This window comes from Canis lupus, chromosome 33, assembly GCF_011100685.1.
Source record: "Canis lupus familiaris isolate Mischka breed German Shepherd chromosome 33, alternate assembly UU_Cfam_GSD_1.0, whole genome shotgun sequence".
In the NCBI taxonomy this organism is placed as follows: Eukaryota; Metazoa; Chordata; class Mammalia; order Carnivora; family Canidae; genus Canis; species Canis lupus.
The window spans coordinates 7,190,505-7,205,750 of NC_049254.1; the positions used below are offsets into that span (position 1 = coordinate 7,190,505).

A 15,246-nucleotide genomic window follows, 5' to 3' on the forward strand; every position below is an offset into this window, starting at 1 on the left:
TTACTTACTGCTCACCATCATAAGGGTACTCTTAATCCCCTTTACCTATTTCACCCATCCCTACCCACCTCCCCTTTGGCAACCAACAGTTTGTTCTCTGTAGTTGAGAGTCTGTTTTTTGGTTTGTATCCTTTTTTTAGCAGCATGTTATATAGCCGTCATGTGTCTTTTTTTTCCTTTTGTTCCTTTGTTTTGTTTCTTAAATTCTATATATGAGTGAAATCATATGGCATTTTTCTTTCTCTGACTGACTTGTTTCACTTAGCATTATACCTCCAGGTCCATCCATGTTATTTTTTTTTTTTAATTTTTATTTATTTATGATAGTCACACAGAGAGAGAGAGAGAGAGAGAGAGAGAGAGAGGCAGAGACACAGGCAGAGGGAGAAGCAGGCCCCGTGCACCGGGAGCCCGACATGGGATTCGATCCAGGGTCTCCCGGATCGCGCCCTGGGCCAAAGGCAGGCGCCAAACCACTGCGCCACCCAGGGATCCCCATCCATGTTATTACAAAGGACACGATTTCATTTTTTGTGTGTGTGTGTGGCTGAATAATATTTCAGGGTATGTGTGTGTGTATGACATCTTTTTCCCTTCATCTATGGATGGACACTTGAGTTGCTTCCACTCTTGGCTATTATACATAGTGCTGCAGTAAACATAAGGGTAGACAGATTTTTTCTTGTGTTTGTTTTCTGGTTTCATACCATTGTAGTCAGAAAAGATGTACGATATTATTTTAATCTTTCTTTGGGTCATTTTCTGTGTTCATTGCACTGATGTGGCTGCTATTTGGGGGTATATCCATGGATTGAAGTGATCTTCTTACTGCCACCTTCCCAGACTCCCTCCTCCATTTTAGTTTCAACCATTCCTTCAGAGGATTACAGGTTAACATCTTTAATCTTTTGATTTATTTCACCAAGGTGGAGTTTAATCTTACCTTAGCTTATCCTGCTGACCACACCATAGTCATGCCTTCTTTGACCTTTGCCTCTGTAGTACTCACCTGCAGAACTTGTTTCCAAATATCTTTCTTTAGACCCCCACTGACTTTCTTTTTCCTTTCTTTCTTAATTTTCTTCTTGCTAGTTTCTCATTTTTTTCAAGACTCACTACAGAAAAACTAAATTTGCCCAAGTATCTACCTTTACTTCTTCTTATTACCTTTTTAGATACATTGCTAAACTTCCACCTTTTTTAAGCTCCCTCCTTGGCTCTTCTATTCCCACAACCATCAAGTTAGATAAATGGCAGGGAATCATAGGAAGAATAGGAAAAGTGGGAAAGGAGAAAGTGAAATACATTCCCCGTTTCTGTGAGCATTCACCTATCTTTTGCCAGCCTAGGTTTCAACAATAATAAAGATCATTTATTGAGCACTCACCACATGCACTGTGCAAGACACCATGACTCAAATGGTCCTATGAAGTAGGGGATACCCTATGTACTGTGAGGTAGGGAGTACCCCATTTTACAAATTACCTGAGGCTCACAGAGATGGGTTCTGGGATGGCTGGCTGTGAGCCAGGTGCTGAGGATGCTTTTCACTGGTCCCTTTTTCACCTGTCCCTTCTCTTTCAATTTATGAAAATCAAATTCACCATGTCCTCATGTGCTTTGTTGGTCATGCCATTGCTACTTTCTGCCAAGAAAAAAAATTATGAAAGCTTAAAATTGTACTGCCCGTTTTAACCACCTTCCTCTTGCTCTAATTTCATTCACTACCAAATTATCTTAAAGAATCCAAGTCTTAGGTAAACAGAATACACTGACCCCTTTCTCCAAGTCTGTCCTAATTGCTCTGGCCAGGGAACTCACAGGGAAATCTTATGGCCACTGCCTCATAGGAGTGCTCTGCATCTAGCTCCTGGTGTGCATCTCCACAGCACCACCTAGCATAGACCCTCACCCCAAATTGGCACTTATTATTTGTGCAATGAAAGAATGGATAACTATACCAAGATCCTCGTTTTCTCACCACTCCTCCCATCTCAGCTCTTTGTGTCTCCACTTACAAGCCATCTACTACCCACAGGAGTCTCTTAGACTCTGATGACTCAGGGTCCCTCTTCCAGCACCCTCCTTGATTGAGGGGGATCTCTCTTCCACTGCCACTGACTGCCCAAACAGCCCCTCTTGCTCTTGCTCCTCTGTGGGTTCCCATCCTCTCTCTCTACAGCTACCCTTCTCTCCCTCTGGAAATCATCTCACCACCCCAAGGATGACCTTCTTATGGGCAGACTGACCTTTCTTGAATCCTTCTAGAGTTGTTCACATATATATAGACCTTGAGTCTCCAACTAGTTCATAAGTGCCTTGGGGGCCAGGGTTTCTTTTGTGTTCACTACAGAACCTAGCACAATGCTAGGCACTTGAGTCCTTTGACAGATGTAACAAGGTATTTGTTTTTTAATAGTAACTATTAAATTTTTTTTCTCTGGATCAAAACAAAAGAAGAGCACCTGGGTGGCTCAGCGGTTGAGCATCCGCCTTTAGCTCAAGTCATGATCCTAGGGTCCTGGGATCGAGTTTCCCATGGGGCTCCCCGCAGGGAGGGAGCCTGTGCTTCTCCTCTGCCTCTCTCTCTCTCATGAATAAATAAAATCTTTTTTAAAAAGTATTTTGTGCTATATTTAAGTTTTGAATTTTTTTCAAATATTTTGTTGCTTTGCTATTCTTTCTTTTTTAGGTGTTTTTTTTTTTTTTTTTTTTCTTCAGAGAGAGAGCACACATGCACAAGTGGTGGGGAGTGCAGAGGCAAAGGAAGAAGCAGACTCCACACTGAGCAGGGAGCCCAATACCGGGCTCAATTCCATGACTCTGAGATCATGACCTTAGTCAAAGGCAGATGCTTAACCAACTGAGCCATGCAGGTGCCCTGCTTTACTGTTCTTTAAGAGTTTTTTTTTTTATACTTGTATAGGAATCTCCTGGCAATAAGCTGCCAACTTTAATCCTTTAATCTATGTTTAGGCTTAAATATCAACAGGTAAGAATATGTGCTGAGTTAGATGGTATTCCCTCCTTTACCGTAGCTGAGCCTCACATTTCTATTACTGAGTCCATGCCTCCCATCTGTCCAGTATTTCAAGCAGCAGATTTATAACTTTATAAAAGTTTTTTACTTATGCAACTACATCATCTGTAGCAACCATTTCACATCTAAATAATCATCCTTGGCCTCCTTCATAATGTAAGTATAAAGATTGCCAATGCTTCTTTTTTTCCAGATATTGCTTCCAAAAAAATGATGAATTCCCCTACTTGTAGAGATTGCATCACCCTCTTCTCTCCTCAACACCAGTCACTTCAGAGCCAACCCTAGTGACTTTGTAATTATGGTTCCCAGAATATAATTCCTTATGAGGGGTTTTGTGACTTTGCATTGATGCCTCCATGATGTCAATCGCCGTGGTTCCATGACCCATCCTCTTCCCTCAGAGACCACACTGGACATCTGTTTTTTAAGGTAGCCTTTTGCTTAACTCTTCAGATCATAAAAGACTCTTTAGTAAAAGTACTTATCCCTTTCCTTCTTTACTCGCCTTTCTCAACTGTTATATTTTCTTAATATTTATTTATTTGAGCATTGATCATTTCATCTCTTTCCCACTCTTCATCTTCAAGATTGTTCTTGGGACAGGCTCCAGTCAGTTTAGCATCTGACTCTTGATTTCAGCTCAGGTCATGAGCTTAGGGTTGTGAGACTGAACCCCCACATCGGGCTCCTCACTCAGTGAGGAGTCTGAAGATTCTCCCCCTACTCATGCTCACTCGTGCTCTCTTTCTCTCTATAAAATAAATAAAATCTTTTTAAAAACAAAATCATTCATGACCATTTTTAAAAAGGACTATGTCCTACCCACTCACTGATTTACCTTCTTCCTTTCCATGCTGCTGTCTCAATTCTGTTCCTCTTTGTATTAATCTACTCTTGCATAACAAACACAGATGCTAATAGCTTAAAACAAAAAAAGTATTTATCTCATATTTTCTCTCATCTCACAGGCATGGCTTAGCTTGGTGCCTCTGGCTATATGTCTCTTATCAGGTGCCAAACTGTGGGCTGGAGTTGGAGGACTTGACCTCCATATTGGCAGGCCTCAGTTCCTGACCATGTGAGCCTCTCCACAGGGCTGCCTCACCTTGCCACTGGCTTTCCTCAGGCTAAGTGACCCAAGCAGAAGAAAGTAAGAGCTACATAAGACAGAAACCAGTCTTTTTATAACATAATCTCCAAGCTGGCATCTAATTACTTCTGCATTATTCTGGTAGAATCAAGTCAGTAGGGGCACCTGGGTGGCACAGTAAGTTAAGCATCCAACTCTCAGTTTCATCTCGGATCTTGATCTCCCGGTCTGGGATCAGGCCCTGCATCAGGTTCCTTGCTCAGCGCAGCATTAGCTTAAGTTTCTCTTTGCCTCTCCCTCTGCCCCTTCTGTCTCTTTCTTTCTCTCTCTCACAAATAAATAAATCTTTAAAAAAAAAAAAAAAAAAAAGATAGAAAGAAAGAAAAAGAAAAGAATTAAGTCAGTTATTCAAAATGTGGGAATGAATACCTGGAGATCATTGGTAGCTCTCTTGGACTCTAGCTTCCTTGGTCTGACCTCTGGCCCCTGTGATTTATATCCCTCTTCTCTGCATATGTTCACCCCTCACAAGGAAGGCAAAAGTCCATTCCCTTTACAGCATAAGCTCAGTGTCTAGAATTTCATTATGTAAATCAAGTTCAGGGACATTTGAGGGTCCTCAGGTTTAGTACCTTAAGTACATTTCTTCTCAACTTGTGAAACAAAAGAAAAGAAATACAGGCATGGAATAACCTTCATAGACATTTCTATTCAAGTATTTGGCACAAGGAGTCATTGGTCTCACAGCTTTTGAAAATGTTGGGAGTTTCTTTATTAAGTCTTAAGGCCCAGGTTTCTAAGGTTCTTCTGTGATTCTCAGCTCTACTTTTGGGGTTCCTTGTGTTGCCCTCTGAGTCCTCCTTCCTTTATTTTGTCTTTAAGATTTATTTTTTTATTCATGAGAGACAGAGAGAGAAAGAGGCAGAGACGCAGGCAGAGAGAAAAGCAGGCCTCTCACAGATGCGGAACTCGACCCTGAATCCCAGGGTCACAGCCGGAACTGAAATCAGCCACCCAACTGCTGACCCACACAGGTGTCCCTTTTTTTTTTTTTTTTTTTAATGGAAGGTAGCATGTATTTGCAATTAAAAAGTTCTTTCAGCCTGCTTCTTGACAGTAGAATTCTCAGGGTTCAAAGACCTTGCCTCATTTTATTCCACCTCTCACCTTCTCAGCTCAAACTAGAGATATATTTCTGAATATATAACGCCTTTAAGAATTTTGTAGGTCTTCTTGTGGTTCTTCTTATGGTTTACTCCATTGAGCAGAAATCACAACCACAAATCTTTTCCAGTAAACTTTCCTTTCTGTGGGCCCCTGCTTAGACAACTGAGGGACAACTGAAGCTTCCTAGAGGCATATTTGAGAGAATCTGTGAGATACAATTTTAATTTCTTTAAAGAGCTTTTATGTGACTGAATAGTACTCTGAGGTACCACCTTTGTTCTTTCTGAGGTCTTAATGGATTTGTACTCATATACCTTGACTTCTTTGATAGTCCTCTCAATTTAACTTCTTCCTTTTCCATTTTACTATGAGCCACAGAAGAAATTAGGTGAAACCTTAAATACTATTTGGATCTCCTTTGCTGAATCCATTAGATCTCCTTTGCTGGATCCATTAGACACATTTCTATTTTCCACATAACTGCAGAAAACAGTATTGCTAAACGTTGTACCACGACATAACAAAGATTCTCTTCCTCCAGTTTCCTATAAGATTTTCTTCACTTTCTTCAGGCCCTCACCCTCAGTGACCTCAAAGTACAAAATTTTACAACCATTGTGCTCAGAAATGCTATTCATCCATCAATCACCTACTTTTTGATACATTTCAAAGTAATTGGTAAAGTCAGTGGACTCCTTCCAGACACTTCCACATGTAAATCACTAACTTTAATTCAGTATTTAAAGATCTTCTTTTTTCCTTTGGAGATAAAAGTTAACATACAATCAAATGCATAAATGTCACAGGTACCATTCACAGAGTTTTAACAAATTCATACAATTTTGTAACACAAATCCCTACAGTTTAAAAAACATTACTATCACCTCATTACTATCACCCCAAAATCCTTTCATGCCACCTCTGAATCACTTTCCAAACTCCATGCCCCAGGGCCTGCCACTGTTCTGATGTCATGTATATGAAATCATATAGGATATGCTCTTTTGTTCAAGCTTTTATTCGGTGCAGTGTTTTTTAGATTCATCCATGCTAATGTATAGTGGTTCATTTTTTTAATTGCTGAGTATATTAGTCTGCTAGGGCTGCCATAACAAAATACCACAGACTGGGAGGCTTAAACAACAGAAATTTATTTCTCACAGTTCTGGAGCCAGGAAGTCCAAGATCAAAGGGTCAACAGGTCTGGTTTCTCCTGAGGCCCCTCTCCTTGGCTTGTAGATGATCACTTTTCTCAATGTATCCTCACATGGTCTTTTCCCTATGTGTGTCTCCTTGGTGTTTATTCCTTCTCATATAAGAACACCCATCCTATTGGGTTAGGACCCCACCATTAGAACCTCCTTTAGCGTTTATTACCTCTTTAAATTCCCCATCTCCAAATATAATCACATTGGAGATTGCGGCTTCAAAATATTAATGGGATGGAGGGGGTTACAATTCAGTTCATAACACTTCTTAATATTCAATTATATGAATACTCCACACTTTCTATTTTTCTATTGATGGATACCTGGGGCTACTTACTGTTTGAGCCTATTATTAATAAATCTGCTTTGAACATTAATATACAGTCTTTTTGTGAACACATATTTTTATTTCTCTTGAGTAAAATGCATAGGAGTAGAATTGTTGACTCATATTTAGTTTTATAAAAAATGACAGATTTTTTCCAAAACCAGTGTACCATTTTTGTACTCCCACCATCCATGTATAAGAGTTTTGGTTGTTTTATATCCTTGTAAATATTTGGAATTATAAGCCTTTTAATTTTAGACATTTTGATGGGTATATACTAAATAACTTTTGACCAAACCCAAAAGAAACTAAAAGGCCAGTTCTAATTTTTTTTTTTACAATGAACATATTTGTTTTTGTTGTAATATGGTAATTTAATTTTTTTACCGAAGTGATAATAAAACACCATTAAAAGTTTTTCATAAAAAAATAACATCACCTTTCCTACTCTTATCCTAGGGGTTTCTTCAGAGGCAACCACCATCAGCTTTTAGCTGTTTTTCATATTTGCTAACATATAGTTTATACTGCTGTTTTTTTTATTTATCAGCTCCTGACATGATCTCTTAACTTCCTGAGGCAGCATATGAGGACACAGCTCTCCATCTACCCCATATTCCCCCTCTGACTGCTAATTCTCCTTTTAACAGAGTATCACATTTTGGTTAAAACAGTTGTCACTATCTCACGATTATGACCACGGAACTACTGTTCAGTGCTGAGGGGGAGAATGCTATAATCATTCCTCCTTTCTTATACAACTCTTTGTTTTCATGGCATTAATAATTGCCTCATTTCTTCATTTGCCTAGCTTGCTGTGTTCCTACTGTTAATTGTTTCCATATATTCCAACATCTTTTCCACTTGTCCATGAATAATATTTTCCATATGCTCAAATAGATCATTCATTGTTTTCGTGAAGGCCTCTATGCTCCTATTCCACTCTGAATTGGTTATTCTCTTGGTCTCTTGAGCAATTGAGATTTCTCTTCACTGCCCCTTCAACACTTTTCTGGATTAGTTTCCTTATTTGCTGAATCCCGTATCTTACTCTTTCTTGGTTTAGCCCTTTATCTTGCTAGAATACAGCCTTTAGTATCGGTGGGTAGGAAGTCAATTTTTTGAGACCTTAAATACCTGAAAATACCTTTATTTAACTTTTAACTTGACCAATAGTTTGGCTGGGTATAAAAGTCTAATTCTCAAATAAATTTTCCTCATAATTTTGGAAGCATTGTTCCATTAAGTCCTAGCATGCCTTATTGCTGTTGCAAGGTCCAACACAATTCTTTTTCCGGACTCTTAGTATTTTGTAACTTACTCTTCCTCTTTTTGGAAATTTTTAGTCATATTTGTTTGTCCATGATCTGAAATTTCACAATGATGCTCTTCAGTTTGGATATTTTTCATATTCATTGTATTTTAGACATAATGGGTTTTCAATTTAGAGTTTCATATTGTAGATAGTTTCCTTCAGTTCTGAGAAGCTTCTCTTGTGTTATTTCTTTGATCAGTCCTTTCCCACTGCTTTATATGGTTTCTTTTTCTGTTATACCTTTAATTGGAAGGTTGAATCTCTTAGGCTGATTCTCAATCTAATATTCTTGCCATTTTTCATCTTTTGGGGAGATTTCCTTTATCTTCAAGCTTTCCTCCTACAGTTTTATTCCAATTTTCTTATTTGTTTTCTTTTTTGTTATTGTTGTTTTGTTTCATGACTTGAAATTCTTCCCTTCTCTGAGAATATTAATTACAATTGTTTTAAATCTTTTATCTTTTTGTTGTTTATTTGCTCTCACTGTTGAACACTTATCTTAGCTGTCTATTCATATTAAAAAGAGACACTAAAAAGCTGATGAAATATTTTTTTGTATATGTAAGGCTTGTTGATTGGTGAACTTCATAGTAGAGTAGTAGGATAGCAAGCTGTATTTAATATGCCCCCCAAATGTCACTCTCTTGTGGTATTTCTTAGTCCATTCACTTTTCCAGAAAAAAAATTCAGTAGTCTCCTTCATATAATATATAAGCCTGGCTCAAGACATTCTGAAACAGGGACAGGGAAAGGAAGGGAATCTCAACCTTTGTCCCATCTTCCCTGTGCCAGATTTCTTGGTCCTCTTGTTCTCTTCAGAGACTAAACCTTCTGTCTGCTGCCAGGAAGAGCAAGATGAGAGGAAGCAGTAATCAGATAGTTGCTTGACTTCCTGGGCAGGAGATATATAGCCCAGTGGGAGGTGGGAAGGAGGCTAATCATTCTAAATATAAACTTTCAACCAATGTCCTTCTTTTAAACCCTTCTGTATCTGTAGTATCTTGTATCTCCAGATACTGAACCCTTTCAGAGTCCAATAGGTCAATGTCATTTACTGTTAGCTTCCCCCTCTCCAGAAACCTAGGTGCTAGCTCTACCTATCTGCTAAATCACTTCCATCCAGTTTCAACCATTCTCCATTTTCCAAAATATTGTTGAAATCTCTCCACTACAATTGTTCAATACTAATTTCATGGTTCAGGGTATAATTTTTGACACTTTAAGGAATTGAGAATATGCCTTAGATTCTTCACTTAACGATTAATTTATTTCATATATATTTCTAAATATTTAAACTACATATTTAAGTTATACTTTAAAAAATCACTAGGTTTCATGTAAAGAAATATTACTTATCAACTGTCAAAGACAGACTGTTGAAATTGGTATCCAGAAATGGTTAGCTAGTCTGGCCTGAGTCTTCTGCATCTTTTTACCTAGTTTCTCTTCGGGTAAGCATCAGTATTTGTAAGGTAGCTGGCTAAATTTCAGAATTTTTAGCAAAATGGATTTGTACTTCTTCATAAAGCCATCACCCCTCTATGGAAATTGCCCCCATAAACTTACCTTCTTTACTAGTGCCCAAACTCAACCACATAAGGTAACTACTCCCAGAAAACAAATAGTATACTGTATTTCTTTTAGGATGATCTAAGAATTTGAACCTAACATTTAACCTCATGCAGTGTGTCTTAACTAAAACAGTTCACCAAGCATGTTTCTTTTTTCCTATGCATGATTCAGAATTACATTATTTTTTCTTCCAGAATTGAACAGTCCATATCCCTAGAAGCAAGCTTATTTCTAGACTTAATTTATGTCATGTTAGAGTTAATTGACTTTGTAAACCTAACGTAAATACAACCCTGCACATTGAACATACTGTTAGAGAGCACCCTCATTTGCTAAATAACAAAATGGAACAGGTTGCTACATCTGATTCCCAAAAAGCTTGATACTGGTGACAAGATACTACAGTATGCCTTGAGAAATCTGCTAATCATATCCAGGCCTTTGCCTTAAGAGCATGAGCTGAGCTGAATGTTAGCCTGGCCTGTAATTGGACTCTTATGACCATCTGGCAGCTTCTGTGACATATTAGTGGCCTTGGCCCAGTTTCTAATTGGCATGTACCAGCATCAAATTGGCATGTATCTGCATCCACAAGACAGCTTAACTTTCTAAATAAGAGAGGTCATAATATCTTTCTTTTTAGCTATGATGCAATTGCTTTTGGCAGGTTTTCGTTTTAACTGAGAAGAGGCTAAAATCTCAAGATTCACATGTTACTTTCATCCTAAACCTTTGAATCTGCCTTTCTACTAACTGAAACAGAGTCTAGAAACTGCTGGTCCTGACCCCATGTCTTGAAGAAATTTGTAGATATATAGAGAGATCTACATTATATAGATATATGTATATATCTGACTTCAAGGCATAGGCATTCTTAATCTGCAGGCTGTCTGCAAACTTCAATAAAAAGCTTCATCTGTATTCATTTAAAACAGAGCCAGTAGAGACAAGATTGTTTTAGTTAGTAGCTTACCAGCTTAAACTGAGTACTTTCTAGTTGGAATGGAAACTTAATCCAGGAAAAACTCAGAATAAGTTTTTACTCATATTTTATATCTTTCTTGGCAACTTATTTGAAAATGTTGCATAAAAGAACCAGCACAGGAAACATTCTATATTCCTGCTTATGATTAATAAATATGGAATCCAAGGCATTCTATTTTATAAATCAAGGTCTTAATCCAAATCTCCTGTTTTTCTGCATTTGAAAAAAAAGCCATCAGGGTAAAAATAGCACTAAACTAGATAGGGTATTCGAAGGTCAAGGCAACAGGCAAAATTGATTACTCAGAATGTCATTGTGCTGAAACTTTTGTCAGACCATCAGCAGAAACATTCATTTTGCAGTCACTACAGATAAGTAAGGCATTTGGTGTAGCTGGTTTTATAAAAGTGTAAGTAAATAGGTCCTACTTCCATTTTTCAATGCTTACTGAAAGAGGAAAGGAGTTAATAACAAAACAGTATACCAATGACATGGAAATACAGGCTCACGCATTGCTAGTTCATGGAAAATGCCAGTCACAATAGTCAAAAACTTTCTTACTACATCTTAATTTAATCATATCTATTTCTACCTGTATTTTACAAACCTAACCACTGTCTTCAATCTTTAGTACCCTGCACTGCCACTTCAAACACACATTTTGACCTGAGTTCAAAGATTTTCCAGTCTCAAATCATCTGCACTTTCTGATTTTTTCAAATTCCCTCAGCCTAGTCCCTGCCTGGTAGCCTATGGGTCTTCCAACATCACTGTCTATATATTACCAAGATACTATGAAGAATACGTATATGGCCTAGGTACTTTGGGGTTCCTACCATGAGTTGACACCTTATCATGCTAAGATGAAAATTTCCTCATCTGTATCTCTTTACAGCCTAAAGAATGTTTCTTGATAAAACCAAAGGAAACAAAAGAAGATGCTACCAAGACAAGGAGGAGAAGAAAGGTATATTAATACTTTTCTTAAAATTTTCTTACAACCCCCAGTGATTTACCTCACATTTCTGTATAGTATACTTTGATGAGGCAACTATTGTAATTCCCACTTTAGAGATTATAATATACAGTGAGGTTTGGTGACTTTCCTAAGGTCACTAGTATTAAGTGTTTTTGTTGAAGCTAAAAATAAATTCTTCTGATTCCTATTTCATTCATGTGGAGCACCAGACATTATTGTTACCCACCTTTGTTTTCATTGTTGTTAGAAGATAGACATGGATTTCTAAGTCTAGAAGAAGCCCAAAGCTGTTCTGCCCTCTGGCCTTTCTGGTCCTGCCCAAGGAAAAAAAATTACTGATTTCCTTTTCATATCCATTTCTGTTTTTTAAACCTTATATCTTAGAGTACTAGTAAAAAAAAAAAAAAATTTAACCAGATGACAGTAGTATAAGGTATTTCTCACTGTAATTTGGAACCGTAATTTAAAGCATTGCATTTTAATACTTGCCTATGAGTGCGTGGAAGACTGTATTGCTCCTACACAGACTTTCTTATGGCTCAACCTTAGAGAAAGTGTGGTTAGCTTTGACCTTCCACCACAGTTGTGAAAACAGTGGTGTAATTCTCTCCCTGCCAAAAAGGTCTACTGCTGAATTCAGCAGAGGAAATATGATTGGGATTAGAAGAAAGAAGATGGATTCAAACCAATTACTTAACAGCAAGCTTTTAGAAAGTTAAGGGTATATGTGCATATGTTTTCTTTGCTCACAAATGGCCAAATAGAAAGATGGGAGATGCCAAATTGGCTGAGGTTTGGCAAGTCCTTAAAGAAGTGACTTTAACTTCTCTTTGATAGTTTGTACACTAATGGCCTTCAGGAGTGTTAAGTTCTTGGTGGCTCAAGGTCAAAACTCTAGCTAGATAGTTTTAGCCTTGGCTGAGATCATGCTAAAATGTGCCTACTGATGACATATTTTTAAAAGTTAATTCATTTGACAGAACTTTGACCATTCTTGGCAGTGGTATAGAAATGAGGATATTGTGGAAGGAGTTGAAAAGGCTGAGGGTGGGGGTAAGTAGTGGCTTTTGTGGATATTTGATGAAACATTAGAAGGAAATGAGAAGGGAAGTTTATGATGAAAATTAACTGAACAGTGTTCCTAATACATTGCAGGCACTCAGTAAATGCTACATAAATGAGTTCAAATCAAAATAGATGCTGTAAAGTCATTCCTGTTCTGCTTTCCACAGGGCCACCTCACAACTCTCTCCCAAGACTTGAGAATTCAGAGTCTACAATCCCCCTTTTGCAGTAGGCTCCAGTGCTCAGATTACTCCTGCGGGTTTTACTTTAATCCCAGAAATCCAAACTGAGACTCAGTGCCTTAAAAACCAGGTTAGGCAAAAAATTCTCAAAATTCTACTCTCCCAGGAATAAAAATCATCAAAGGATTAAAGAGAGGTTTCCACAGCAACACAATTTCTTGACTTTTAACAGAAAATAATGCCCTATTATGGAAACTCCTACAGAAATTTCAGTTTTCTTGGAAGCCACAGACCAAGAGTTACAAGGAGACTTTTAGATCACCCATTCATTCTTCAAATCAGTAGCTATACATCCAAAAAGTATTAAGTTTTTTCAAGTGTATTTATTAGAACTCACATTCACACTCAGCTATTGCCAAAATCTACATGCTGTTTAAGTGCCAGAGGATTCAACGTATTCTAAGCTAATGTCATTCTAAAATATATCTTCCGGGGATCCCTGGGTGGCGCAGCGGTTTGGCGCCTGCCCTTGGCCCAGGGCGCGATCCTGGAGACCCGGGATCGAGTCCCACGTAGGGCTCCCTGCATGGAGCCTGCTTCTCCTTCTGCCTGTGTCTCTGCCTCTCTCTCTCTCTCTCTCTCTGTGATTATCATAAATAAATAAAAATTAAAAAAATATTAAAAAATAAAATAAAATAAAATCTATCTTCTCTGAGGTTTTCTTCCTTTCTCATGTTTTAGAAGAAAATTACTGATGTTCTTGCAAAATCAGAGCCAAAACCGGGGACCCCTGAAGACCTGCAGAACTTGATGAAGGACTATTTCAGCAGCAGCCGCTCAGTGATTGAATTAGAAGAACTAAACCTACCAGGTACAACCAGACTTATTTGGTTTTTTCCTTATTTTTTTTCCCCTTTCTACTCTGGGGTTAGTCATTTTAGCAAGCCTCATTGTTATTACTGTCAGCTTTCCTGATGAGGAAAAGCAAAAGCAGTGTATCTTTCCTCTACTGCATATGATACACCTAGGTATCTCGGCTGGTGAATCAATGTGTTTTCCCTGTGCTGAGACTCCTTTCCTCAACCTCATAGTTTTAACTTCCGAATGATTTCTTTATTAAGATACTGAATGGTATTTGTTCAATCTAAAGAAAGATTTGTAATTGCATTTTTTTAAAGAAAAAGCTGATTGCTGAGTGCATTTTTTTGTTTTAGCATCCTTAAAGGAGTAAGAACCCTTCGTTGAGAATAGAAGTTAAAATAAAGCACACATTCAAAAGTATAGATATGAAACATTAATTTACTCACCTTTTATAGACAAGAACTTCAGCTTTAAAAAAAAAAAAGACATATTTACTTGAGAAAGAAAGAGAGTGCACACGTTCAAGTGGCGGGAGGGGTGGAGGGAGAGAATGTCCAGCAGACTCCAATGCTGAGCAGGGACCTGAGCAGGGAGCCCAGCAAGGGGCTCCACTGGGGGTTGGGGGATTGTTCGGTGCCAGGCTCAGTCTCACCACCTGTGAGACCTGTGAAATCATGATGGAGGCTGAAACCAAGAATCAGACACTCAAACGACTGAGCCAACCAGGCACTCCAACTTTAGTGTTAATAAGCATCTTAGTTTTGTTGTGCTTATCACAGATTTCTAGTTACAGTTTGGTTTTTGTGGTAATGTTTTGGGTCCCAGGCCAGACTTTTTCAAGCAAACTATCTAAAGATAGTAATAAAATTCTGCACTTTTAGCAAAGCTGACACCTCACCCCAAAAGACTCTTAAATAAACCTATTACTGTTTGACATCTACTGCCTTAGAGTATTTATACTTAAGTTAAAAAGATATTGCAAAATTCTTAAAACAACTGAATTAATTTGAAAATATTGATACATCCTATTAACTCTTCAGAGCAGAGATTAAAGAAAAGAGATGTTACAAAATCAAACCACACAAAGTTTGGGTACCGCTCTTCCAGGAGAGCTGTTTATAGATAACAAGGGATATCTAATTATTGCTGTTGGAAAAAGTCGAGGGTAGCTTGATTTTCCTTTTCTATTACAACTATATGCCTTCTAGAGGCTTAAGAAGCTGAAAACATCCTGTTCCCTGAATTTTTATAATTCCTTTGTGCTGTGCTTTTTAAAAAAATGCACATTGAGTTTGGAGACATGAGTGCCCATCTGTTTCTTTTCCAAAAGGAATACCCTTTAGGGAATTTAAGGAGTGCATTTCCACATGAGCGATATCTGGAGCTTTAGAGGCACAAAGCCCAACAGCTCCAACAGAAGTTAGAAACCACCCCTCTCTGGGCATAGTTAT

The 15,246-nt window shown here is 38.0% G+C and overlaps 1 protein-coding gene across 7 annotated transcripts in view; it reads left to right on the forward strand.

The window, feature by feature from the left end:
- The window catches only part of CMSS1 (cms1 ribosomal small subunit homolog), a 378,726-nt gene that overhangs the window by 346,397 nt on the left and 17,083 nt on the right, over positions 1-15,246 (forward strand). For all 7 annotated transcript variants that reach the window (XM_038582590.1, XM_038582591.1, XM_038582592.1 and 4 more), the window contains 2 exons: positions 11,604-11,675; positions 13,676-13,805. In XM_038582590.1, the coding sequence (XP_038438518.1) occupies positions 11,604-11,675; positions 13,676-13,805 (202 nt within the window). The remainder of the gene's footprint in view (positions 1-11,603; positions 11,676-13,675; positions 13,806-15,246) is intronic.